This window comes from Dermochelys coriacea, chromosome 1, assembly GCF_009764565.3.
Source record: "Dermochelys coriacea isolate rDerCor1 chromosome 1, rDerCor1.pri.v4, whole genome shotgun sequence".
NCBI classification, from domain to species: Eukaryota; Metazoa; Chordata; order Testudines; family Dermochelyidae; genus Dermochelys; species Dermochelys coriacea.
Genome location: NC_050068.2, coordinates 221,368,831 through 221,393,729, shown reverse-complemented (window position 1 = coordinate 221,393,729; position 24,899 = coordinate 221,368,831). Strand labels below are relative to the sequence as shown.

The following is a 24,899-nucleotide window of genomic DNA, read 5'->3' as shown; positions in this document are numbered from 1 at the left end:
CAGGGTATTCAGATTCAAAACACAGAGGATCCCCCTCTGGGCAAAACCTTAAAGTTACAGAAAACAGGAATAAACCTCCCTCTTAACACAGGGAAAATTCACATAAAACAAAAGATAAACTAATCCGCCTTGCCTGGCTTACCTATACTGGTTGCAATATTGGAAACTTGAATTAGGATGGGTTGGAGAAGATGGATTTCTGTCTGGCCTCTCTCAGTCCCAAGAGAGAAGCACCACGTAAACAAAGAACACAAACAAAAGCCTTCCTCCCCCCCGCCCCAAGATTTGAAAGCATCTTGTCTCCTCATGGTCCTTTGGGTCAGGTGCCAGCCAGATTAGCTTCTCTTCTTAACCCTTTACAGGTGAAAGGGTCTTGCCTCTGGCCAGGAGGGATTTTATAGCACTGTATACAGAAAGGTGGTTACCCTTCCCTTTATATTTGACACCTAGTCCTACTGTTTTTCTTGCCACTTCCAGAAGCTGCAGGAGCTGGTAAGTTTGTTAAATGAACAGCTGTGGGCATCTTCATTTTTTTTCCACCTATAGCCAGCATTTTTTGCCCCCCATGGCTGCTACTGCAGTCATAATGAGAGTGCTGGGCTGGTAGAAGGAAGATTGCAGAGAGGCAGGTGGTACTGATGGCTTCTCTTCTGGGATGGTAGAGAATGGGACTCACTAGAAGAGTGCAAGAGAGGCAGGAACTGTTAACAGTTCCCCTGGCAGTACAGCAACAATACCCGGGTGGCCTGCCTCGGTCTCTACATTTTTCAGGGCAGCTCCCACCCTCTCGCTCAGGCAGATGTGCAATTGAGATATGAACAGTCAGCCCCTTATTATAACCATATGCAGTAAGTCAAACTTTAAGATAACAGTTTTCCCCATTGCCTCAATTGTACTTTCAAACCAAGAACGTGTAGAACAAGTATTGTGTAATCTATGTGAATCACAGCATGTTTCATGTGCCCAGGCCCTGCATTGGGTGGATCATTACTTTCACAGCCATCATAAGCCGTAGGGTCAAATTCTGCTTTCACTTCCATCAGTGCAAGTGACTGGAGTTGCATGGGTGTAATTTACAGTAGAACTTGGATGTAGCTGCATTGTGTGGTTGCCAATGGGTGCAGAATTTGATGGTGGGGTGGTCTTTTGCTTTTACTCCAACTCGCCTTGATTATAGAGGCTGCTTTCTTCCTCTTCACTGGATTCTTCAGCCTTTCACTATCAGTGTTGTGGGAAGCTTTTTCATGGGCTCATAGTCTCAGATCTTGCCTTTATTGGCAATACAAAGCCTCATCTGGTACAGAAAAGATGTCTTTGCTTCCAGTTCCAGCAAAGTTTGTTTCAATGTGCTGCGTTCCTACCGTTTGGCTTGAGTTATGGGATCAAGGTCAATATACTGAGAGATCTTTTTGAAATGTCTGCAATATTTCATCTTTCTGTGAAGACTATTACATTTGTATGTGGAGCAGAATTGTTTAGCCATCTCAGTAGAATGTGGTTAGCTTACTCCACATAAAGCAGGTCCTCACAAGTGCCCTGGCTTATGGCCCATGGGAGCCAATTTTCGATCAAGCAGACAGTGTCTTTCCATTCAGCCACCTTTCACTGGCAGCTGAGGGAGACAACCCCCCTTCTCCCGCCCCATTCTCCAGCTGTTACTTTATGGTTTATGGGTTAATGCGTTGTTATATTTTTAACCTGCAAAATGTCTTTTCCATTAAAGTTTCCCCATTTGATCTACGTGTGTGGCCCTCGGCTTGTTGGCCTCAACTATTCCTCCAAGTTGGTCCATCTGCTTGCTAGCTTATCCAGTTTGCTGCCCAGCCAAGAAATGGTTGATTGTGTCATGGCCAGCTTATCATCTTTCTTTTAAAGTGCCTCACTGTACTCGCAGGTAGGTGTGATTCTGTCAGGAGAGAGAAAGGTGAAGCACTCTCCATGGCCTCCAGTCCAAGGTCTGAATTAATCACACTCTGGTCCCTTTATTTGACTTCTTTCCTCATGACTGCCATTTCCTTCATATGCTGTCTGTCTGCTTGCCATGCCATGCCGCCTTTTCCAGTTTCTGGTCAGTGAACTTTGCTTTCCCTGTACATGACTTTGCTGAAAATGACTGGGAGATCCTCTTCACTGAGACAATTCAGCCTGAGTGTTAGCTCTGTCCTGCCTGCTCCTGACTATTTTGTTCGAACTAACTGGAATTTCTAGGTACAATATAGTAGGGCCAAACCCTCCACCCCACATAAGGACCATGGAAGGCTCTGAATACAGCAGAAATGGTGAGACTCTGCTGAGTTGACTGTTGTGGGGACACAATGTGGGGAATCCAGAGAGCATTGCAACCCTTGTCACTGCGGTACTGTGCTTCCCTCTACCCTAGTATACCTGGATCGAAGCAGGGTCTATGCAGATCCACTGGCCAAACCTTCCTAGGTAAATTGGGCCTAGCAGCTTCTGAGACTGCTGCGGGCCAAAAGCTGCAATAGTAGCTGTGGAGAGTCTCTGAAGCCTTGGAAGTTAGTCATTTTCTCCATTTTACAGATGGGAACAGTGCAGTGACTTGCCCAGGTCTCCCAGCAGCAGAGCAGGGAATAGAACCCAAGTCTCATGGGTCCTAGTTCAGTGCTCTATTCATTAGGTCACACTGCAACAAAGCAAGCTTTTTATTGATAACTCTTATGATTTTATCGTGTGTCTGGCAATTTTGGGGATTTTCTTAAAACTCCAGTTCTTGGAATTATCTTGTTCCATGAGAATCTCAGCTCTTTTTTTTTTTTAAGTAAATTTCTAGCCCTCATGGCTGCAGAGAAACGCTTGAAAATGTGACCATTTCTCAACATTAGAAGGGAAATAAAAGGAAAACCACATTTATTATTATCTTTTTAATCTCATGATGGGGGGGGGTCTGACTCATGATTTTTGAAGGAATGGCATTGGCAATACTGCAAATCTATTGTAATAAATACAGCCTCTTTTGTCTGCTGATGTTGTTACTAGGGCTCTGCAAATAACTGAATATTCAGTTTGGGTCTGAAAAATTGGAGAAGGGCGAATTAGATTTGGATCAACCCACAATAAAAATATTGTTAAATTAGTGGTGAACTGAAATGTCCCAAAACATTTGTTTGGTTTTTCTAAGACATTTTGGTCATCCCAAAATGAAACATTTGATTTAGATTTTGAGCTTTTAAAAACATTTTTGAATGTTTTTTTCTAAACAAAATTGAGAGAAATTCCAAAACGAAGTGTCATTCCAAACCAAAAAATCGAAAGGTTCTGGAAATGCTGAAACTGTTTCAATGTTTCTGACTTTTTTTTCCCCAGTGAAACAAATTTTATGAACTCGACTCCAATTAATGAATTGTTTCAGTTGACCCAAATCTGCATTCTTCACTTAAAAAAAAAAAAAAAGGGGGGGAGGGGGGGTCATGAAAAACTGCCCAGTTCTCATAGTTTATTTTATGTGGCCAAAGTTATATAAAGGACTGTGAAGTGTGCAGAGTGATGCTTGACCCAGCTCATGGTCCGGACAAAGTTATAAGTGGCATTGCTAGACAAAGTAGAGTATATTGCAGTGTTATCTTCCCTCCGACCTACTGAATAAATGGGACTCTGTTGTCATGTAAAGTGAAAGATGAAAAAGATAGAGAAAATGTCATTTGATAGAAGAGCCTGGAAATGGTATAATGAAACCCGTCTGCTTCCAGGAGGCTCAGGTTTCATTCCAGTGGTGGAATTGTTGGTGGAGGTTTAGAATCAGAGCACAATTGAAAGAAGTATCTTCAGTGGGAACTTGGAATATTGTTTGTCTCTCTGTCATTTTCTTTTCTTTTTATTAACAATACTTGTCAATCAATGCCATACAAGTAACGATTCTTCCATTTGCATTGGCTAGCTTCCCTTCCCTGTCTTCCCATTTCTATGTGTCAGTAGTAATCTCTGGCCAGGTTTCCAAAAGAGCACAGCTCCCATTTAAGCATAAGTTGCTTGCTTATGGGAAGTAGGCAGCTTCTGGTGGCTTCAGAGGTAGCTTGCCCCTGTGCTAAGTGGCACTTAATGTTAACATATTAGTGTGGACCCTTCTGTGTCCCCTCTGGTTAGCACTAATAAAGCCCTTATCTCTGTTTTAACCACATGTACCGTGCTGTGTCCTGGCCCCTGCCTTTCAGCTCAACATGATATGGGTGTGAGGAGGAGAAAAATAAATAGGGGCATGGGGGAGGAAAAAGAATGTTATAAAAAAGGTATAATCATGTCGTAATGTATCAGCATGTGGGTGTAATGACAGTTACAAGTGTTAGGCCTTTTCTTCTAACACTGGTTGGGCTCCATTATAACAGCTATTTCATCCATCCTGACAGGTAAGATGATATGAAGTAGCATTTAAACTCAAAAATTCGGCAGAAGCAAAACAGGAGGATGAGAACAGGAAATAGCACAAACTCTATCACAAGTGCAGATCCATTTGAATTTGGCACACTGGCCATGTGAGACAGGGCAGGGCAAGTGTTTGTCCCCAGCATTTTGCTTATGACATTTGGAAGGGGCTTGAAACTTTCTTGAGTCTCTTGTTGTAGCCTCTCCTGAGCAAGTGTGGAATTTAGAGATGGAACAGAATTATTAAACCATTCCCCCAGTGGCAGTGTACTGAGGTTCTCTGTTGTGAATTCTCCATTCTGCAGGGAGAAGACCTATGCAATATCAGTAGGTGACCCCAAATACCATGTAAATAAGAGACAAAATCTCTGCTTTACTGCCTGTAGGAATCAGTAGCAGAGCTCCACTGGCAGAAGCAACAACTACGGTCTCTGATTGATTAGGAGCAAAGTATTGTGGGTATGAGGCACACCTGGCCTTTTTAATAAAAAAAAAAAGTCAGCATAGCCAATGTGCACTGGACTGACTGCAGGCAAAAAAGAGGCTGGCACACATTACATTTAATATAAATGGCAGCACACCACAGAGGGTCTCTGAGGCATTCTGTGTAGTGACTATATGCCATAGCTGTGGAATTGGACTTGAGAAATCCTGGGATTGCTTTAGATCACCCTTTCTTAGGGCCCCTCCTATACACAATGTTCCATGGAGTTAATGCTGCACAGACAGATCCCCATGCTCTTCAGCCTTCTCCTTTTCCTGCTCCGTTTTGGCCTGAGCACACCCCTTACTACATGGAGGGAAAATCAGAGAGGAGGCAGCTTGTATGCAGGAGACTGGAGGTGGGGAGCCAACTCAAATGCTAGCCAAGGATTCCCTATGCTGGGGGATGTTCAGCCTTCCATTTATGTCCACTTTAAATCTCCTTTTTGTTCCCAGAGAAACAAGGGATTTAGGAGCACTGAGCAGCTGGCTGTAGCTACTTGCATGGAATTTGGAGAGAGGAACACAGGTTGCAGGAGGGGAAGTTTGGAAGAAGCATGAGGAAGTCAGTCTGTGTGCACATGGCTAGAACACTAAACTGTGGTTGTAGTAGCTCTGTAAACAGTAACTTTAATAAAGAGGCATTTTAGTTTAATAAGAATGGAACACTGTTTTGTTGTTGCCTAACATGTAGCATATGAAATACTGACCCTATATTTCTCTCACCATGCCTCTTGGAATTTCTGGGGAATGCAGCTACTACACAACCCATGAGGTGGGAAAGAATGTACTCACCTCTGTGCCTGGCTCCTTGTTCCCCTACCTTGCCTGTGCACCTCTGTAGGTGCCACCATAATCTGGCCCAAAATATAATGGGCAGAGAATGGGAATATATTGCATTACAACCAGGGGTTAAAGTAATGAGAAAGGGGGAGGAGGAGGAACTGTGCTTCCCTCTCCCAGGTTTGGGGGAACAGTTCTTCTCAGGGCTCCCCCTCCTTGGCTGGTGCAGCAAGAGCTCCCCTTTCTGTTTCAATCTGCTTTAATCACAGCATGCAAGAGCTGGTGCACATGATTCTTTTAAGATAGAACTGTGCAAAGGTTAAATAAGGTCAGAGATAACATTTTCCAAAGCACCTGAGTGACTTAGGTACCCAAGTCCTATTTTCAAAAATGACTTGGGGCTAGATCCACTGGCCTACAGAGTCAAACTCTCTCTTTATCCCAATGGATACTTCACTATTTATACAAGTTGGAACAGCTTCAGCTGGAGAGATTGACCCATCCCAGAATACACTAGAGTCCAGTTGTTAGGGCACTGTCATAGATAGGAAACCTGGGTTCAAGTCCCTGCTCCAAATTGGGCAAAGTGAGGATTTGGAAACAGGTCTCCCACATCTTAGGTGAATGCCCCTAACCGTTGGGCTAGTGGCTATTTGGGGGGACAGACACACTCTTCCAGAGCTGCTTGCCCCTTTGTCCTCTCCCACCACTATTTCAGATTTGGGAAAGATTTATACCTTCAAATCAGCGGCACTGCTGTGAGTACCCACATGGCCCCACAGTATGCCAACATTTTTGTGGCTGACTTAGAATAACGCTTCCTCAGCTCTTGTCCCCTAGTACCCATACTCTATTTGTGCTACATTGATAACATCTTCATCATCTGGACTCATGGGAAGGTGGCCCTTGAGGAATTCCACCAGGATTTCAACAATTTCCATCCTACCATCAACCTCAGCCTGGACCAGTCCACATAAGAGATTCACTTCCTGGACACTACAGTACAAATAAGCGATGGCCACATAAACACCACCCTATACCAGAAACCTACTGACCACTATACTTATCTACATGCTTCCAGATTTCATCCAGACCATATCACATGATCCATTGTTTACAGCCAAGCCCTAAGATGCAACTGCATTTGCTCCAATCCCTCAGGCAGAGACAAACACCTACGAGATCTCTATCAAGCATTCTTACAACTACAATACCCACCTGGTGAAGTGAAGAAACAGATTGACAGAGCCAGAAGGGTACCCAGAAGTCACCTACTACTGGACAGACTCAACAAAGAAAGCAACAGAGCGCCACTAGCCATCACCTATAGCCCCCCAACTAAAACCTCTCCAGCGCACCATCAAGGATCTACAACCTATCCTGAAGGACGAGCCCTTGCTCTCACAGACCTTGTGAGACAGGCCAGTCCTCGCTTACAGACAGCCCCCCAACCTGAAGCAAATACTCACCAGCAATTACACACCACACAACAGAAACACTAACCCAGGAACCTATCCCTGCAACAAACCGCGTTGCCAACTCTGTCCGCATACTTATTCAAGGGACTCCATCATAGGACCTAACCACATCAGCCACATCATCAGAGGCTTGTTCACCTGCACATCTACCAATGTGATATATGCCATCGTGTGCCAGCAATGCCCCTCTGCCATGTACATTAGCCAAACTGGACAGTCTCTATGCAAAAGAACAAATGGACACAAATCAGACATCAGGAATTGTAACGTTCAAAAACCAGTAGGAGAGCACTTCAGTCTCCCTGGACACTCAATAACAGACACTCAGTAACAGACTTAAGTGGCCATTCTATATCCAAAAAACCCCTTCAAAAACAGACTTCAATAAGAAACTGCAGAACTGGAATTAATTTGCAAACTTGACACCATCAAATTAGGTCTGAATAAAGACTGGTAGTGGCTGGGTCACTACAAAAAGTAATTTTCCCTCTGATATTCACCCCTTCTTGTCTACTGTTGGAAATAGGCCTCATCCACCCTAATTGAATTGGCCTCGTTAGCGCTGATCCCCCACTCGGTATGGCAAATCCTATCTTTTCATGTGCTGTGTATTTATACCTGCCTACTGTATTTTCCACTCCATGCAGCTGATGAAGTGGGTTATAGCCCATGAAAGCTTATGCCCAAATAAATTTGTTAGTCTCTAAGGTGCCACAAGGACTCCTCGTTGTTTTTGCCTCTTAGCTGTCTTATGTGTGAGTTAGGTGTGCTCTGAGCCCACCTGCTGGAACCCTTAGGCACTTAACCTAAGTCCCATTGATTTTTAATTCACTTTTGAAAACAGGACTCTAGCCAGGTCTACTTCTGCCAGCAGGGCTATCAGTGATGTGAAGAGGTGTGCCCCCTGACTAATATAGCTGTAGTGTATGACTTGCAAATGTGCTGTTACCAGTGTAGCTTGTTTCACTCATGAGGGTGATTATACTATACTGGTACCAAGTACAGCTTTGTCAGTATAGATGAGTCCACTTTGCCATTCTAGTATACCAGTCATTCTATATTGGTAAAGTGCTCCTAATGTCATCATAACCTTATTTTGCTCAGATCCGGGCTAGAACAATCTATACTTGCAAAAGCAGGATTTTGCTGATATAAGCTGCATCAACACTGGAAGTGCATTACTAATATAATATAGTGCTATAATATACTATACTGGGAGCTCTCCTAGGGTAGCCCTGACCTCAGGCACCTAAGTCTCATAGGCACTTTTGGAAATGTTATCCCATGTCTGCACCTTCCTCCCCTCGTTTCAACACATTTCCAGTTATCGTTACCTCTTATTCTTATTTCTTCCTCCATTTTCCATTCCAGCTGACATGCATAGCTGAGTCTATTTGAATGACTTTTCAAAGTAAGATTTTGTGAAGTGCTGTCTAATGCTGACTGCACTCCAGATGTTACTCTCTGTTAATTTTGTACTTTGATTTGAAAAAAAGATGATTTTTTTTATCTGGCTTATTCTTTTCTTTATGCTATAAATCCAGGGTGTGTATAAACTATGTTCAGTTATCACCTAAGGGCATGATCTAGGGCCCACTGGAAATTTAATGGAACTCTTTCATTGGCTTTCATGGGTTTTGGAGCAGGTCTTAATTGTTTACAGATTATTTGTTCCATTATTTTCTCTAGAAACCAAAATCAGACTTACTGGATGGGTGCTACATTTGCTTTCCCCACGCCTCCCACTTTTAAGTGCATGGTTATCATTTCCAGTGACAAAATCACTAAGGAACCGAATTCTGTGGCCCTGATCCAGCAAAGCACTTAAGCATGTGCTTAACTTTAAACACATATGTAATCCTACCAAGTTCAATAGAAGTACTCACATGCTTAAAGCTGAGCATGTGCTCAAGTGTTTTGCTGGATCAGAGCCTACACTTGTTATCAAGAAAGCAAGGAAGTTTGAATGAGTTAAATTCACTTAAATGTAACCTGTACCATGGGACTAGCTCTCAGCTAAACCCTGATTATGTGCTTCTGAAGAAGAGGTCTATAAACCACTCCAACAGCCAGATGCACAGAGTAGGAATACAGGTTTACCTGAAGAATTTGTTAGGAGTGGTGTTGCCCTGATCACATGCAGAGATCCAGTGAACATCTTATGCATGAGAACCTCCCTGACAGTAGAACTTCAGCTAAAGCAATTATTCTTTACTTTCATAGCAAGAGAACTGGTTTTACAAGGTAATAAGCAGGGAGGGGTAAACCCCTCTGAGTAAAAATAAGAACCAGTGCAAACATCACATCCAAGCAGCACTTCTGTAAGTTTAAAACTGTTTTGGGCAAGTCTTCCTCAGCCCTGGCACATTTACCTTTGCTGAATTCCGTTTTTGAGGCATCTGCTGGGCTGGCTGTTGTATTCATCTCTTGTGCTCTGGTTCTTCCCCAACAGAGCCTGCTCTACCACCTCTGCATATCAGAAAGTTGCCTGGGATATTAAAATATTTAGTGATTGTTTAATGCACTGGAGAAGGCAAGTACTTTCCACTTTGCCTAGGGACACAGCAAATACTCTGGAGCTTGTGAAGAATTTAAAGTGACATGAAGGAGTAAGATGGGGGAAAGAAAGAGGCCTTGGAAGGTTTTGCTAAGCATGTAAGGACAGAATTGTTCCTTGACTTGCAAACCAATCCATGCCAGGAAGGGTAACTTAGGATAGATATAGGCCCTTTATTTTGGGAAATGAAACTGAGTGAATTTCTGAAGTGTTTGTGATTATTCGTGACAAGAAATAGAATAGAATTTCAGTGTTGTTGTAGCCATGTCAGTCCCAGGGTATTAGAGAGACAAGGTGGGTTAAGTATTATCTTTCACTCACCAACAGAAGTTGGTCCAATAAAAGATATTACCTCACCCACCTTGTCTCTCTTTAATAGAATGTCAGTGTAGTCTTAAATTACTACAGTTATGATTCTAATTACACTAAAGACTTGTCTACACAGGAAATTTAAGATTAATTAGATGAAGGTGTGAAGTGGAAACTCTTTAAGTCCCTGAGTGGATGCTTTCATTGAGAAATAAACTGACCACAGTTTGCTGAGGATTATGCTACAGCAAACTAAGGCCACTTCTGAATGAGAATATCCATACGGGTTAATGTATTTTAACTTCCCACTTTTAGTTTAATAAGAACATAAGAATGGCCATACTGGGTCAGACCAAAGGTCCATCCAGCCCACTATCCTGTCTGTCCACTGTCGACAGACAATACCAGGTGCCCCAGAGGGAATGAACCTAATAGGTAATGATCAAGTGATCTCTCTCCTGCCATCCATCTCCACCTTCTGACAAACAGAGGCTAGGGACACCATTCCTTACCCATCCTGGCTAATAGCCATTAATGGACTTAACCTCCATGAATTTATCTAGTTCTCTTTTAAACCCTATTATAGTCCTAGCTTTCACAACCTCCTCAGGCAAGGAGTTCCACAGGTTGACTGTGTGCTGTGTGAAGGACTCCCTTTTATTTGTTTTAAACCTGCTACCCATTAATTTCATTTGGTGGCTCCTAGTTCTTATATTATGGGAACTAGTTAATAACTTTTCCTTATTCACTTTCTCCACACCACTCATGATTTGATATACCTCTATCATATCCCCCTTAGTCTCCTCTTTTCCAAGCTGAAAAGTTCTAGTCTCTTTAATCTCTCCTCATATGGGACCAATTCCAAACCCCTAATCATTTTAGTTGCTCTTCTCTGAACCTTTTCTAATGCAAGTATATCTTTTTTGAGATGAGGGGACCACATCTGTACGCAGTATTCAAGATGTGGGCGTACCATGGATTTATATAAGGGCAATAAGATAATCTCGTCTTATTCTCTATCCCTTCTTTAATGATTCCTAACATCCTGTTTGCTTTTTTGACTGCCATTGCACACTGCATGGACGTCTTCAAAGAACTATTCATGATGACTCCAAGATCTCTTTCTTGATTAGAACAGGAGTACTTGTGGCACCTTAAAGACTAACAAATTTATTAGAGCATAAGCTTTTGTGGGCCACAGCCCACTTCAATTCCTGATTAGTTGTAGCTAAATTAGCCCCCATCATATTGTATGTATAGTTGGGGTTATTTTTTCCAATGTGCATTACTTTACATTTATCCACATTAAAATTCATTTGCCATTTTGTTGCCCAATCACTTAGTTTTGTGAGATCTTTCTGAAGTTCTTCACAGTCTGCTTTGGTCTGAACTATCTTGAGCAGTTTAGTATCATCTGCAAACTTTGCCACCTCACTGTTTACCCCTTTCTCCAGATAATTTATGAATAGGTTGAATAGGATTGGTCCTAGGACTGACCCTTGGGGAACACCACTCTTTATCCCTCTCTATTCTGAAAATTTACCATTTATTCCTACCCTTTGTTCCCTGTCTTTTAATACATCTTAACTTTCCTGAGTGTCCCCATGTAGACAATGCCTTAGCTCAGAGGTAGGCAAATTACAGCCCATGGGACCGTCCTGCTTGGCCCTTGAGCTCCCAGCCATGGAGGCTAGCCCCCAGCCCCTCCCCTGCTGTCTCCCCTCCCACACAGCCTCAGCTCGCCGTGCCGCCAGCACTCTGGTGGCAGAGATGCGAGCATCTTCCAGGCAGTGCGGCTGCGAGAGATGCTGGGCGTAGTGTATTAAATTGCTCTCCAGAGGAATGTGCTACTTATGAAGCACTAGGACTGGCAGTAGTAAGTAGTACACCGTAAGTAGCACATTCCTATGGGGAGCAATTTAATACACTACACCTGCCCTCCATACAGTTTCAGAACCCTGATGTGGCCCTCAGGCCAAAAAGTTTGCCCACCCATGCCTTAGCTACACGTTTTAAGGCCCAGTTTCTAGGGACCAGATTTTTAAAAGTACTCAGCACCAAGCAGCTCCCATTACAGGAACTGCTAGATGCTGAGCTCTTTTGAAAAGCTCACCTGAAGTTCTTACTCAGACAAAACTAGTCCCAGTGAAGTTAATTCCAGGTCAATGGGAGTTTTGACTGAGCAAGGAACTGAGCCTTTAATTATCATGCAAGATGGCACCATTTTAAAATATTGAGGTACCCATGCATGTGCAATCCTGTTGCTTTAAAAAGCACCTGTCTTTTTACTAAAAAGAAAAGGAGTACTTGTGGCACCTTAGAGACTAACAAATGTATTAGAGCATAAGCTTTCGTGAGCTACAGCTCACTTCATGAGCTGTAGCTCACGAAAGCTTATGCTCTAATACATTTGTTAGTCTCTAAGGTGCCACAAGTACTCCTTTTCTTTTTGCGAATACAGACTAACACGGCTGCTACTCTGAAACCTGTCTTTTTACTGAATTCCAGTGAGTTCCTCTAAAACTGCCATTCCCTTCATGCAGGAAGGATGGAGCTTAAGTCTGCTAAAGGGCAGGACTGTAAGTGCCCTATAATCTATGTCATACTGTGACTAATATAATGGCCATATTTGTCATATAACTATAGAGGCAGCAGCTATTTGGAGCTCTAAAGTGTCCTGCTCACAGAAAATGGGAGCCTGATCCAACACAATTTTAGCCAGTAGCTTTTTAATCTTATGGGCATGATTCTGATCTCTTATACTGGTGTAAATTCAAACGAACTTGATTGAAGTGTTAAGCCTGGAAAGATCAGAATTAAACTACATCTTTTTTCTAAAATACTGGAGATTTAAACATTTCCTACATGTCTGTAGCTCACATCAGCTCACCCACTCGGTTCCACAGGTACATGCAACAGGTACAACTGAAGTGTTAACATGAGAAGGTTGAGCAACATCTGCTTTTGCCATCAGTTTACTTTAACTCCCTCCTTCTTTCTGATTCAGACCTTCGTTTCCTGCTGAGCAGCCCAAATTGTTACAATATGGACTTCATACTCATTTATCTCCATTTACAAAATGAGGGATGACTATGCCATTGATCGCGCGGACACTTTTCCTCACAGAATCCATCGGTGGAGGACAGTGGGCAGGAAAATCCTGTGAGGTTCCCCTTGTTGAGCTTTCCCAGTGATTCTGTGAGAGGTTTGCCTCAGGCTGTGTTAGCTTCTCAGCATATCCCTTGTTGGTTGCTAGGAGGGCGATGTGTGTAGTGCAATTGTCCCATCCTAGCCCAATCTTTCACCACAGGCTGATTCCAGTCTTTGCAGAGAGCTTCCATATCATCTAGAGAGAGAGAAAGGATCATGCCATGGAGGTTGGTGAGCCCCTCACACCCTTCACATGTGCCGGTGGGTATTCATGTAGGAAGTCCCCTCTCTTACCCCTTCCCCCCACGGATCCCCTAGCATGTTCTAGGCCATAGAAACTCATTGCATCTTTTCACAATACATTTCAGTTGTTGCAAGAAGGAACATGGAGGGAAAATGGATCAGTGAATAAATCCAATGAAAGAAAAATTATTATTTTCTGTCTCACTGATGTCCTACAACATCCCTAATGTCCCTGTGAAGAGCTCTGAATACATTAATGTGGAAGCACCCACATTTCCTATTGACTTCAATAGGAACTGCATGTGCTTAGCATCTCTCGGCGGTCCAGGTCATCCCGTCCCGTGGAAAGGGAGGGAGCTTTAGAGGAGAATATCTGCACAAAGACCCCCTCTTAGAGAGCCATCCCATGGGTTTTCCCACCCCACCCCTGTATGAAGAAAGCCCCAGTGGCTGACTCCAGACCTGGTGGATCTCCAGGAATCCATGGGAAGCCATAGGCATAGAGGCTTTGTGCCTCTAAGTCAGGTCCTGAGATCCCTCCAGTGAATTACGCAGAAAGATAATGCCACTCCAGTCTCTCTTGTTTTTTTGGTATAATTTCTAAAGGGCTAGGGGATGACATCCCCATCCCCTTCCTTGCCTACTCCTCCCTCCAGCCAGTTAATTGCCACCTCCTCTCTGGATTGCATAGAGAGGTCTCTGTAGTGTTCTGGAGTGAACAATGCAATGGAGGTATCTGAGCTCCCCTTCCACACAGAAAGGAGGAAATCCTCTCCTGGAAGTTTCTTTCATTGCACCAAGGACAAGGATTTAGGGGGCTCAATCTGGCCCATATACAGGAGTTACGCACATGCACCAAGGACAGTGTAGACTAGACCAAACTTCCATCTTTTCAGTTTAACAGGGCTTGCATTTAGTAGATTTGAGCTATACAAAGATAGAAAAGCATGATTCACCTGAATGGTGGGTGGTTTCTTGTATGAATCTGAATTAAGATATTTGGTAATAACTTGACAAAAGCTGCCACTCAATATTTTAAACCACATTTAATCTCTGAACCTGGGAAGCAGATTCCGTCACTTTTTTTCACACATCTGGGTTTAACTAACTACTATACAGAGGTGGGACATTGTAATTTTTACATTTCCACACTTGTTTAGAACCATACTTCTGCTACATTTTTCATTGAGATTACACACCGCAAACATCTACAAGCAATAAGTTGAGGTGCTTACTATACAAAATACCGTGTGTAAAACAAAAACCAAATTTGTATTAAAATATAGATCTTAGACCCTTCTCAGACACTGAGAACATAAATAAGAATCAATAGAAGTTATTTACACTGCTAGACACAGTACTTTACTGCATATTTCTATTTACATTTTCTTCTTTTGTAAATTGCTGTTAGATATATGCACACTGGTCAAATCAGACAGTTCAAAATATATTTAAATATTTTCATAGATCCCTTGAATTAGATAGAATAACAGACAAGTTTGATAGAACTGATGTCAAAAGTTTGGTTGGTTTCAGGTGATGGATAATGCTTCCAACTTAGGCTCACCAGTATGCATTCAATTTAGGTTTAGTACACTGTGGTCCAAATTCTGCCCTCACATCTCTTGGAGCCCAGTGTTGACAATTGGGCTGCAAGAGGGTTATAACCAAGGCAACATATTTTCAGAAACTTAAGTCCTAATCAGCATATTGTAATTGTGTCAATTAATATCTATAATACAGTGGTTAATTTTCATTTTGAATTCTTCATGGTCTCAAAAAATCCAATGGTATTTAATGAACCCTTCAAATACAGAGAATGAGTATACTATATTGAGGTAATGAACAGGGATTTTCTAAATGACCCTCTCACTACCCTTCTCAAAACAGACCCAACCCCTTCCCACCCCTACCTACACCTCTTCTAATACGCCTCCCTTCCAGCTCAGACTCCCACTTCTAGTAGCAAGTTCCTTCTCACCTCCACCCTAATAGAAGAAAACTCAGATCTACCATGTTTCCAAGCTACCTCAGCCCCTCCAAATAATACCAGTGTTTTCCATCAGAGGAGCTTAATGTAGTTTGCAAACAGTGGAGAAAGCCTCACAACCCCCCAGGTGAGGTAGGTAAGTATCATAATTATTATTCCCTATTTTACAGATTGGGAAGCTGAGGCACTGAGGTTGAGGTACAAACTTTCAGATGTGCATGCGCTCTCTCTTTTCACCTTCATTTGGAGAGGTGGAATTCAGGCCCTAGCTATAACAAAGTGGACACCCACAATTTGAGGGCACTTTTAAAAGTATTGAGTGAAATGACTTGTTGAAGGTGTCACAGTGACTCTGTGGCAGAGCCAGCAACAGATCCCTGGTCTTGTCTCCTGACCCCACTTCTGTGCCTTCTCCGTAAAACCATCTTTCCTCTGATTTAAATACCCTGAACTGCCTCAGCGGCTGGTACTTTCCCCTTTGTCCTGACAAGAGCTACAGATTGGCTGTCTGCTCAGTTCCTGGGAACTGCCCACTATCCCTCAGCCAAAAGTCTGACTCTGCCTCTTGGCCTTTGGACAGAGTACTCGGGGAGAGAGCCTTGTCTACAGCTGAGGAACACACAGTGCAAGACAAGGGTGTTGCTGTGGTTCGGTGTGGAACTAATGATTGTCTATGGCTCATTTTTGCCCTCTTTTGATCCTGAGGCCACTGTACACAGAGCCAGTTCCTAGGTGTAAGAAAACAGCTTGATCATGCTCTGACTTAATCAGATGGCTATAATAGGTTCACAGGGCCAAAATGACAGCCAGTGTTCTGTTCAGCATAAGGTGTCCCACTCTAAGCCTTTCCTCCAGCCATGACCTCTATTATGACAGCAGCAGGTAGGTGGGAGAGTAGGAGCTGGTGTGCTAGCTTGTTGCCACTGGAGGATTCTCCTTGCACCAGGGTGATGCTCTCATGGTGGCCAGAATCTGGCAGTGATGTGACTCAAAATGGCCGTGCCTATTGGAGGATCTGGCCCTCATGGTAATTTGGGAACCTTTATGTAAAGCATTACCTTTCTAAACATACCGCTCATCAGTGATACCAAATCAGCTAAAGATGACAAAAAAATATTTTTAACTTGCTAATTTGACAATATCCAGAGAACCTCTGTGGCAAAAAAGGAAAACTTATTGAAATAATTTAACAGGGGATGTCATTGCAGAACTAGGTAACAACCTTGTTAAAAAAACTCCTTGTGCCTACAGCAGTAGCAAATCACAGACTCTCAAGAAAGGTTTTGTTAGCAGTGGTGCTGGTTGACTTTTTTTTACATCACATCTGTGCTTGCTTCATCATTCTGCCATCTGCTGTAACAAAATACAGGCAAAGCATTTCGGAAAACAACCCCTCCATACTTAAAACCGGCTCTGACCCAGCACGCTTCTCTTCACTTCTCACAAGCTGCAGTGCCTGTTCTCCCCTGCCACATGCATGATGAATTACATACGCGTCCTGAGTGTGGGGAACACAGAATCCCATTGATTTTTGCCACAATGTTTCTATTAAACCAAATGGATGGTTATACGTTTCAGTTTGTTGTAAAAATGTATTTGCTGAAAGGTCAAAAAAGCAAGGTCATTATCATTAAATGCTTAATTTTGGAACTCCAAATCAAACTTGTTTCCTGTTATGTATTGTCTGCAGATACGCAACGTATATTTGAGTGAGAAACTCTAATTGCTAACGCATTGAAATAACAGAATATTGAGTGGCTTTGAGCACACACACTGTACAGCCCCGTCGATGTTTCTTCCTGGTGTAGCAGGGCAAATCTCTAGGTAGCAGTAAACTGGCTACACAGACTTCATTCCTGAACACATGTTCAAAGGTGATAAAATAAATGCAGATGGTTTCCCAAAACCTCAGTGGAGCATTTTTTACAATTACCAAATGGACTGTAAAAGAACAAGAAAAAATTGGAGAAAACACAGTTTGACACAGATAGATAGGCAAACCCAACATATCGGCCAATCGTTTTTGCAACAAAAGTATGCATTTATAATGTAAAATATTGGGGAAACAATATTGACAGTTAGCTGCCTAATGGGAGTGAGTTTAAAAAGGCCCTATTTACCAAGTACTATTGGGCTACTTATTTTATTTAAGCAATTGATAGAAGGAAATTGGCTAGAGAACTCTGGACCTCCTTGAGCCACCACTGAAGTCAATAGCAAATGTAACTCTCCCTGACTTCCGTGACTGTGCAGGATCAGACCCTATGCATTTACACAGGCTTTGTATGCTTACCTGCTGTGAAATATACACAGGAAATCTTACACACAGGATTTATAAAAACATGTAACTGACGCATACAATTACACTACAGCACTGAGATGTGTAGCTTTTCTTCACTAAGGGCCCGATCCAGTTTCCTTTGAAATCAATAGCAATTGTTGCATTGACTTTAGTAGGAGTTGGATCAGAGCCTAAAAGTAACACTTCTTTTCATTGTTATACAAAGGTGGGAATGAGGCAGTCAATAACCTTATGCACCATATTTCTTTGTCATGTAATACATTTCAGATGATCAGCACTATACCACATTTTCTCTGCAACTTTCTTTTTCCACTTGCAAAACACTACATACATTGATAAAGCTAGAGTCCTGGTGCCAGTTCTAATTACATGATTTACATGAGAAAATAGAAAATGATTTTCTCAAGGGTTAAGTCTCCTGATTTTCAAAAAGCTGAAGTGAAGGTTTTGGGCCAGATTCTGATGTTAATTACATTGGTGTAAATCTGACTTCAGTAGAATTACTGTGGCTCTGTTGATTTCAGTGGAATTACTGTGGATTTACACTAGTTACTGAGAGCAGAAGATACCCCGTTAATGGCAACAGACTCACTAAAGTAAATGGAAATGACGAGTCTTTTCAAGTAAGTAGCAGTGTCTAACAAGCTCAGTTAATTTCACTTTTTCATTTAGCGCACAGATATAGACATACACTGGACACTGAAGTGCCAAGACCCCTGAATGTAAGGCTGCCTGCTTGTCTCCGAATAGCCTAGCTACCAGAACTGGCTGAAAATTTTCCATCAAAACTTTTCTTTTTATTAAATGGAAAATCAGGGATTTGATTAAATGCAAATTTTCATCGAAAGCATCTGCTTTCCTCAACATTTTTCCCCCTTTTTCAGTGGGAAACAATTTTTTTTGCAGAAAACTGAAACAATTTGTTTGGGTTTTTTCAATGAAAAGTCAAAATTTTGCACTGAAAATTTCAGTAAAAATGACTGTTTTGGTTTTTTTTCCATTGAAATGCTCCAAAGGGGGGGGGGGGATTGCAACCACCTCTATGAGATATGGAGGGCTTGTCTAGATGAATAGTTAGTGCACAGCAAGCTGGGGTATACATCTACCTCGCAATAGCTTGCCGCACACTAACCATTGATATGGACCCTGCTACTGTGCACTAAAAGTTCTATAGTGCCCTTTGATCACCCTCACTTTGAAATGGGTGTAGATCAAAGTGCACAGGAGAACTTCTAGTTGACCAGCAGCGGGGTCTACACAGATGTTTGTGCTCACAGGCTGGGGCACTGTTCATTTAAACCCCAGCTTGCTGTGCGCTAACTAGTCTCATAGACAAGCCATGACTTTCTCACCATATAAACCAGATCCTACACTTTAATGATCATCATGGTACAGAACCTCTATTATTGCTTGAGGGGAGAAAGGTGAATTTAGGGTTTAATCCTGCAAAATGCTGGATCCCTCCTGTGAGGTACTGAGCAACCCGACTGGGGACCTGAGAGTTTTTTGCACCTTGTAAGATCAGAGGTCTAGTGGGAGCCACACCTAATGCTGTAAGGCTCTGTGTACAATCATCCTCACGCAGTCCTGCTGGTGTGTTCCAATCCTGGCGTACAGCTATCCCAATCCTTGGCCTCATGAGCAATCTGGACCACTTCTGCAGTGTTTTTATGATGTGTTACACTGTCCATAAGGGATTAGAGAGACCACCCAATTCATTTCCTCTTGTGACTTATTGAGGATTTGAACCTGGTTCTCCAGTGGTGAAAAGACATAGGTACAAAGCCATCAGGCCACCTACTGTTTTGGTGCTGTGGCTCTTTTTTTTTTTTTAATTTATGAAAGTTGAATGCAAAGGAGAGAGTGCTCATTTAACCATTTGAGCGTGGTGCATTGCAATTGTGATGTCTATTAAATTGGGGGCAGGTTTTGACTCGATGTTTATTCTTAAGATCCAACCTGATATAGATAATATAGGGAGCTTAATCTTGTGCAGACCATTGATGTCAGTGACTAAACTTCCATATGCTTTAATGAAAGTAAGGTCTGGTCCATGGTATAATGTGGTTTACAATGTCTTCCATGGAGCTGCTCCATTTTACAATGGCTAAAGTTTTTGCTCAATGCATATTTATGTTGCTTCTACATAATAATGCAAAGAACAGAACATGTTTTGTGCACAGAATTTAGAAATGTCTATGTGAGGTATACAGCGGTACATTTATTTTTTTGTAAGTGTTAACTCGTCTGTATGACACTGCAGTTTCATTTTAACTATTGCCTACTTGAGAACCTGATTCTTAATCGCATGCCACACAGAAAACCAGTAATTCTTCAATGATCCTCCATAAAATACCAGGTTTGCTGAGCATTTCTACACATGTTTTTCTCCATAAAAAACCAGCAATTGATGCTGACCAGCACTGCAGCTTTGAATGAAAGTGCAGCTTTGACATCCACTCCAAGACTGTATTCTTCTTTCCTAGAACTCTAAATCCAGGCTTCTTTTAAAGTTAAGATACCAACAGTTTTGTTTCTAATTTAAAAATCCCAGGCAGAAAGAAACAATGTAACGATGCAGCACAGTTAACAGATTATTGGAGAGGAGGAACCTGATCACAATAAATAGTATACTCTAAAGAAATCATCTTTTATATATTTTATATTAATGATCCACTTAGATTGCTTCTTGGCATTGGTAAGGTTCTGTTAAAAATATTTTAGATTTTTTTCCTATTACTCCTAAAAGGAATTGGCAGCATTAAAAACCAGTTGCAAAACAAATGTGCTTCAAAAACCTAAAGTAGAATTGCTGGGTTATTACCAGCAGTTCTGGAATGCTAACAGAGGAAAAACAACAGTAACTGTAGTGGCAAAACTGGCATGACATACAGAAAACGTATTTTACAGATAGTCAATGGCTGGAATGTTAATGTTAGCTGTAGGCCATGTTGTTTTCCTTTCAGTGGTGAGGAATTAACACTTTTAATTAAATATGAAAATATGTGGTTTGCAGCGTTGTTATAGCTGTGTTGGTCCCAGGATATTAGAGAGACAAGTTGGGTGAGGTAATACCTTTTATTGGAGCAACTTCTGTTGGTGAAAGGGAGAAGCTTTTGACGTACACAGAGTTATTCTTCATGTCTGGGCCTGAAGAAGAACTCTGTGTAGCTCAAAAACTTGTCTTTTTTTCACTAGCAGGAGTTGCTCCAATAAAATATATTGCCTCGTCTACTTTTGTCTTGTGAAAATATATAGCGGGGGATAGAAATGGGTACACAACTCTTGACATTTATCTGATTTTTAACAAGTTTACTAAATGACAGTCACTGGCTTGACAATACTGAACGAAAAATACTGACGTTACACAGATTTTACAGTAAGATTATGGTATGCTGCTGATAAGCAGAATCACAAACATATTCTAATAAAACTGCAGCTGCCCACAGCTGAGGCACATGCCATTTTACTCCTATTTATTGAGAGAGAAAGCTTATATATTGTAGGTTTGCTGAAGTTTAATAAATAAGGTCAACTTATAATATATAAAACCATATAAACATTTATATGCTACATGCATATCATATAATTTAAAGTAATAATTTATATAGCAAAGAAATGCAGACTTATGTTCGTCCTATTTTTCTCGACAGCGCACACACGCAGGATGTGTCTATTCTTATCCACCGCCAGCCTATGAGTTTATTGTTTTCTGAAGTCAGTGCTCTTACATACGTTTGGGATGTTTTGCACTGGGAGTTCCAGTGTTTATCATCAATGCCACGGCAGCCATTTTTTACCGGTTTGGCTGCTTTACACCTTGTTTCGTAAAAATATTGTTTGACTGGAGAGTTGCCTGTTTTAATTTCTCCTAGCACTGTTACCTGGTGTCCTCTAATGTCGATAGCGGATGATTTGTCCGTGACCCATAAACTTTCACTGTCACATACAGAATATTCCCCTCGATGGCTCTTATGTTCTGCATACCTTTTCCTCCTGGAGGTTCTGTTCACCACTACAGAATTTCCAATATAATCTTCCATAAGATACAAAGGTGGAGGTTCCAATGGGGTATTGTCACTCAAGAGGACCCGGGGAGAATTGTAGCGTTTCTGTTGCCTTAATAGTTCTGCATCCATTGGGATAACTGGCTGGAAGTCTGATTTCACATTTTCAACTCCATCCACGTCCTGCTGAGATTCTGTTTTCTGCATTGTGTTTTGATAGTTTTCCTTGATATCTACCATCTGCTTGGAGAGCTTGTTTTTCAAAATGTCTGCCTGAATGAGTTTAATAATGAGAGAATTTATTGAATCTTCTGGCAAACTCCTTTGATCCATGTTGGTAGATTGGATGCCACGAAGATAAGCAAGAAATATCACATAAAACAAGATGGACATCACCTTGTTCACCTGTAAGATCTGAAAAGAAACACAGAGTTAACTTAGAGCCAATGAAATAAGAATTACTGGATGCAGTAGGATAGTCCTGATTTTTTTTTAACATGTCTTACAGATGTTAGCCTGTATAGACTAGGCTAGACCATGTGTTTGTTACAAGCTATTCCAAATATTTAATTACATTTTATGAAATAATATGGGTGACCTTTTATTAGTTTCATCTACATTTCATCCACTTTTCAGGCAGGATGATCTTATTTTTTGATTTTTCACAGGGAGAGCAAGGTTAGTATGACAATATGGCATGTCTACACTGCCCCACAGTTAGGACTGTGAGGGCAGTGCACACCAAAGTGCCTGCCATTCTATAACTCTCCTATGTGGATATGGACAGTGTGAACTAAAAGGTTCATAGTTTGCACTAATCTAGTCTTCTTCAAACCAGACTGCATTAATGTGAAGTAGGAACCTCTCAGTTCATATCTGCAGCTTCCAAACAGGAGTGTTACAGTGCAACATTTTGGTGTGCACTGCTATTCACATGCCCTGTCGTCTGAACTGCAGGGCAGTGTAGACCAGTGATTCTCAATCTTTATTCATTTGCAGACCCCTAAAAAATTTCAAATATAGGTGTGAACCCCTCTGGAAATTTTGAATGGAGGGGTGGACCCTTTAGGAAATCTATTGTCTGTACATATAGTTGAATTCCATTCAGTCAGTTTTCAGTCTGTCTTTTGCAGACCCCTTAGATGGGGTCCGTGGATGACAGGTTGAGAACCACTGGTATAGAGAAGTCTTAAGTTCCTCTCTCTACAAAGACATGTCACCTCCACCTGGAAAGCATGGCACAAACTGTAGGCTAGGTCATTTTTCCACAGTCCTTTTAGCAGACACATCTCGTACTAAGAACTGAAATTATGCAGGCTAGCACTGAGAGGGGGTGTTGGGTTAAATTCACTGGTGGTGTAAATTGAGGAAACTCCATTAGTGTCATTGACTCTGTCAGTACAAGACTTCATGGACTGAGCAAGTTTAAAGTTTCAGCACTATAAATGAATAACATTTTGAACAAGCCTGTTGAAAAATAATTTTAATACTAATTGGAGACCATTTGAATAAGCCACTGTATAATCGGTTTTCTTAAGGGTTGCCTGAACACTAGATGTACGTGGGGGAGGGGAGATCAGAATTTACTCAGGAGCAATATGAAAACAATACCTCACTGTTACATAGCATTGTTTATCAGTAGGCCTGAAAGTGCTTAAAAAAGGTCAGTGCCATCATCCCCATTTTACGTATGGGGAAACTGAGGCACAGAGAGGGGACGTGACCTGCCTAATGTCACTCATCAGATGAGTGGCAGAGCTGGAAATAGAACCCAGATCACCTGAATCTCAGGAAGCGCTTTATCAGCTAGACCACCGTGCACTGGGAAAAAATAGTAGCTGTGGTTCAGTCCACAGTGCTGTTCCTCCCTCTGTACAGATAACTTTTGATATAGGAGTACATATCCCAGAGACAGGGAAATAGTCAGGAATGAGAAGTTTCTTATCCTTTATTTTTGGAAAGCAATCATTTGTCCTGTACAAGGCGAGTATGAACTATAGATGGATTCACAGGGCATTTGAACTGTGTTCTTTTGTAGTTGATTTTTACATTCTGCACAAAGTGGGCTAAAATTGACTTTAATGGGAGTAGTGAGGGGCTCACCGTCTCTGAAAATTGTGATGTTTGTTAGGAAGCCTACATATAGCTTAAGGAACAAGAGTTTAAAAACAAGGGCTGTTTGTTTCAGCAACTGTTTAATTCTGTGCGGTTCTTATACCACCCTTATCACCAAAGTATCTGAGTGTCCTCCAGTAGCATGTTAAGAGATGTGACTCATATCTGTTGTAACTGTTTCAGTTTTTCTCTCATCCCTTTTGCAGGGGAGAATTGTGTGTGCAGTATCATGCTTTTTGTTAGGAATCTGTTCTGGGTTGACTTTGTGTGTGTTTAACTGAACACATGGTGACTTGTTTACAATTTCAAAAGTGTTGAACATTCTAAAGCTGTAATAAATGCTAGGTTCCCATTGCTTTGAATCTTGGCCTAGGTGTGTAACTTTAGGCATCCAACTTTGAACATTTTAGCCTAAGATAACTGCAACTCCACTTGTACTAAAAATTGATATTCTAATAATATTCAGTGCTTATAAAAATAATTCAAAACAATCAACAAGCAATTACCCAGAACATTGCAGTGTTTGCGACCAGCATTTATAAGTATAAGATTAGAGAGCACTTTTTTCAAGAATCATGCATGCACCTCCGAATGCATACCACATATGACAAGATAGGTGAGGTCATGTATTTTATTGGGCCAACTTCACAGAGCTCTTCTTCAGGTCTGGGGAATGTAACCAGAGTGCCTAAGCTAAATACAAGTTACATAGTGTCCGTGACACAGTGTTTGAGCTGATCTGTAAGTGAAGTGGTTGTTTTAATTTGAATTACACATACTGCTGTCCAAATAAGTGTCATTGGTCAACTTTGAAACAGGGTTAAACTGGGGAAAACACACAGCAAGAACTTCAAAGGCAGTCTCTGAACAGTTATAATGAAACTTGTATATAACTCATTTAGCAATACTGAATTTCCTACTTTGTATTTTGGAACTGCAGCAAAATCAGAGTTGCCCTCTGTGAATGTGTGATCTGTCCTTTTATGGACAAGAAATGTGTTTTCTCCATTCTTATCTTCGTTACAGTACGAGTTCACCTAAACTCTGCTGCTTGCAACAAAGTTATGGTGGGTGGGTGTGTGTGTGTGTGTGAGAGAGAGAGAGA

At 41.6% G+C, this 24,899-nt stretch overlaps 1 protein-coding gene and 1 long non-coding RNA gene across 3 annotated transcripts in view; one reads left to right on the top strand and one right to left on the bottom strand.

The window, feature by feature from the left end:
- LOC119850047 overlaps positions 1-24,899 on the top strand; it is a 53,143-nt gene that overhangs the window by 1,547 nt on the left and 26,697 nt on the right. Inside the window, exons 2-3 of one of the 2 annotated variants that reach the window (XR_005290676.2) lie at positions 1,724-1,894; positions 5,317-5,515. The exons of the other annotated variant lie outside the window; for it this stretch is intronic. This is a non-coding gene — a long non-coding RNA (uncharacterized LOC119850047). Of the gene's footprint in view, positions 1-1,723; positions 1,895-5,316; positions 5,516-24,899 lie in introns of those variants that run through there. 2 annotated transcript variants of the gene reach the window in all.
- Positions 18,714-24,899, bottom strand: part of NTF3 (neurotrophin 3) — a 64,345-nt gene continuing 58,159 nt past the window's right edge. The window contains exon 2 of the mRNA XM_038416890.2: positions 18,714-22,093. Coding sequence (XP_038272818.1) covers positions 21,299-22,093 — 795 coding nt within the window. The 3' untranslated portion in view covers positions 18,714-21,298. The remainder of the gene's footprint in view (positions 22,094-24,899) is intronic.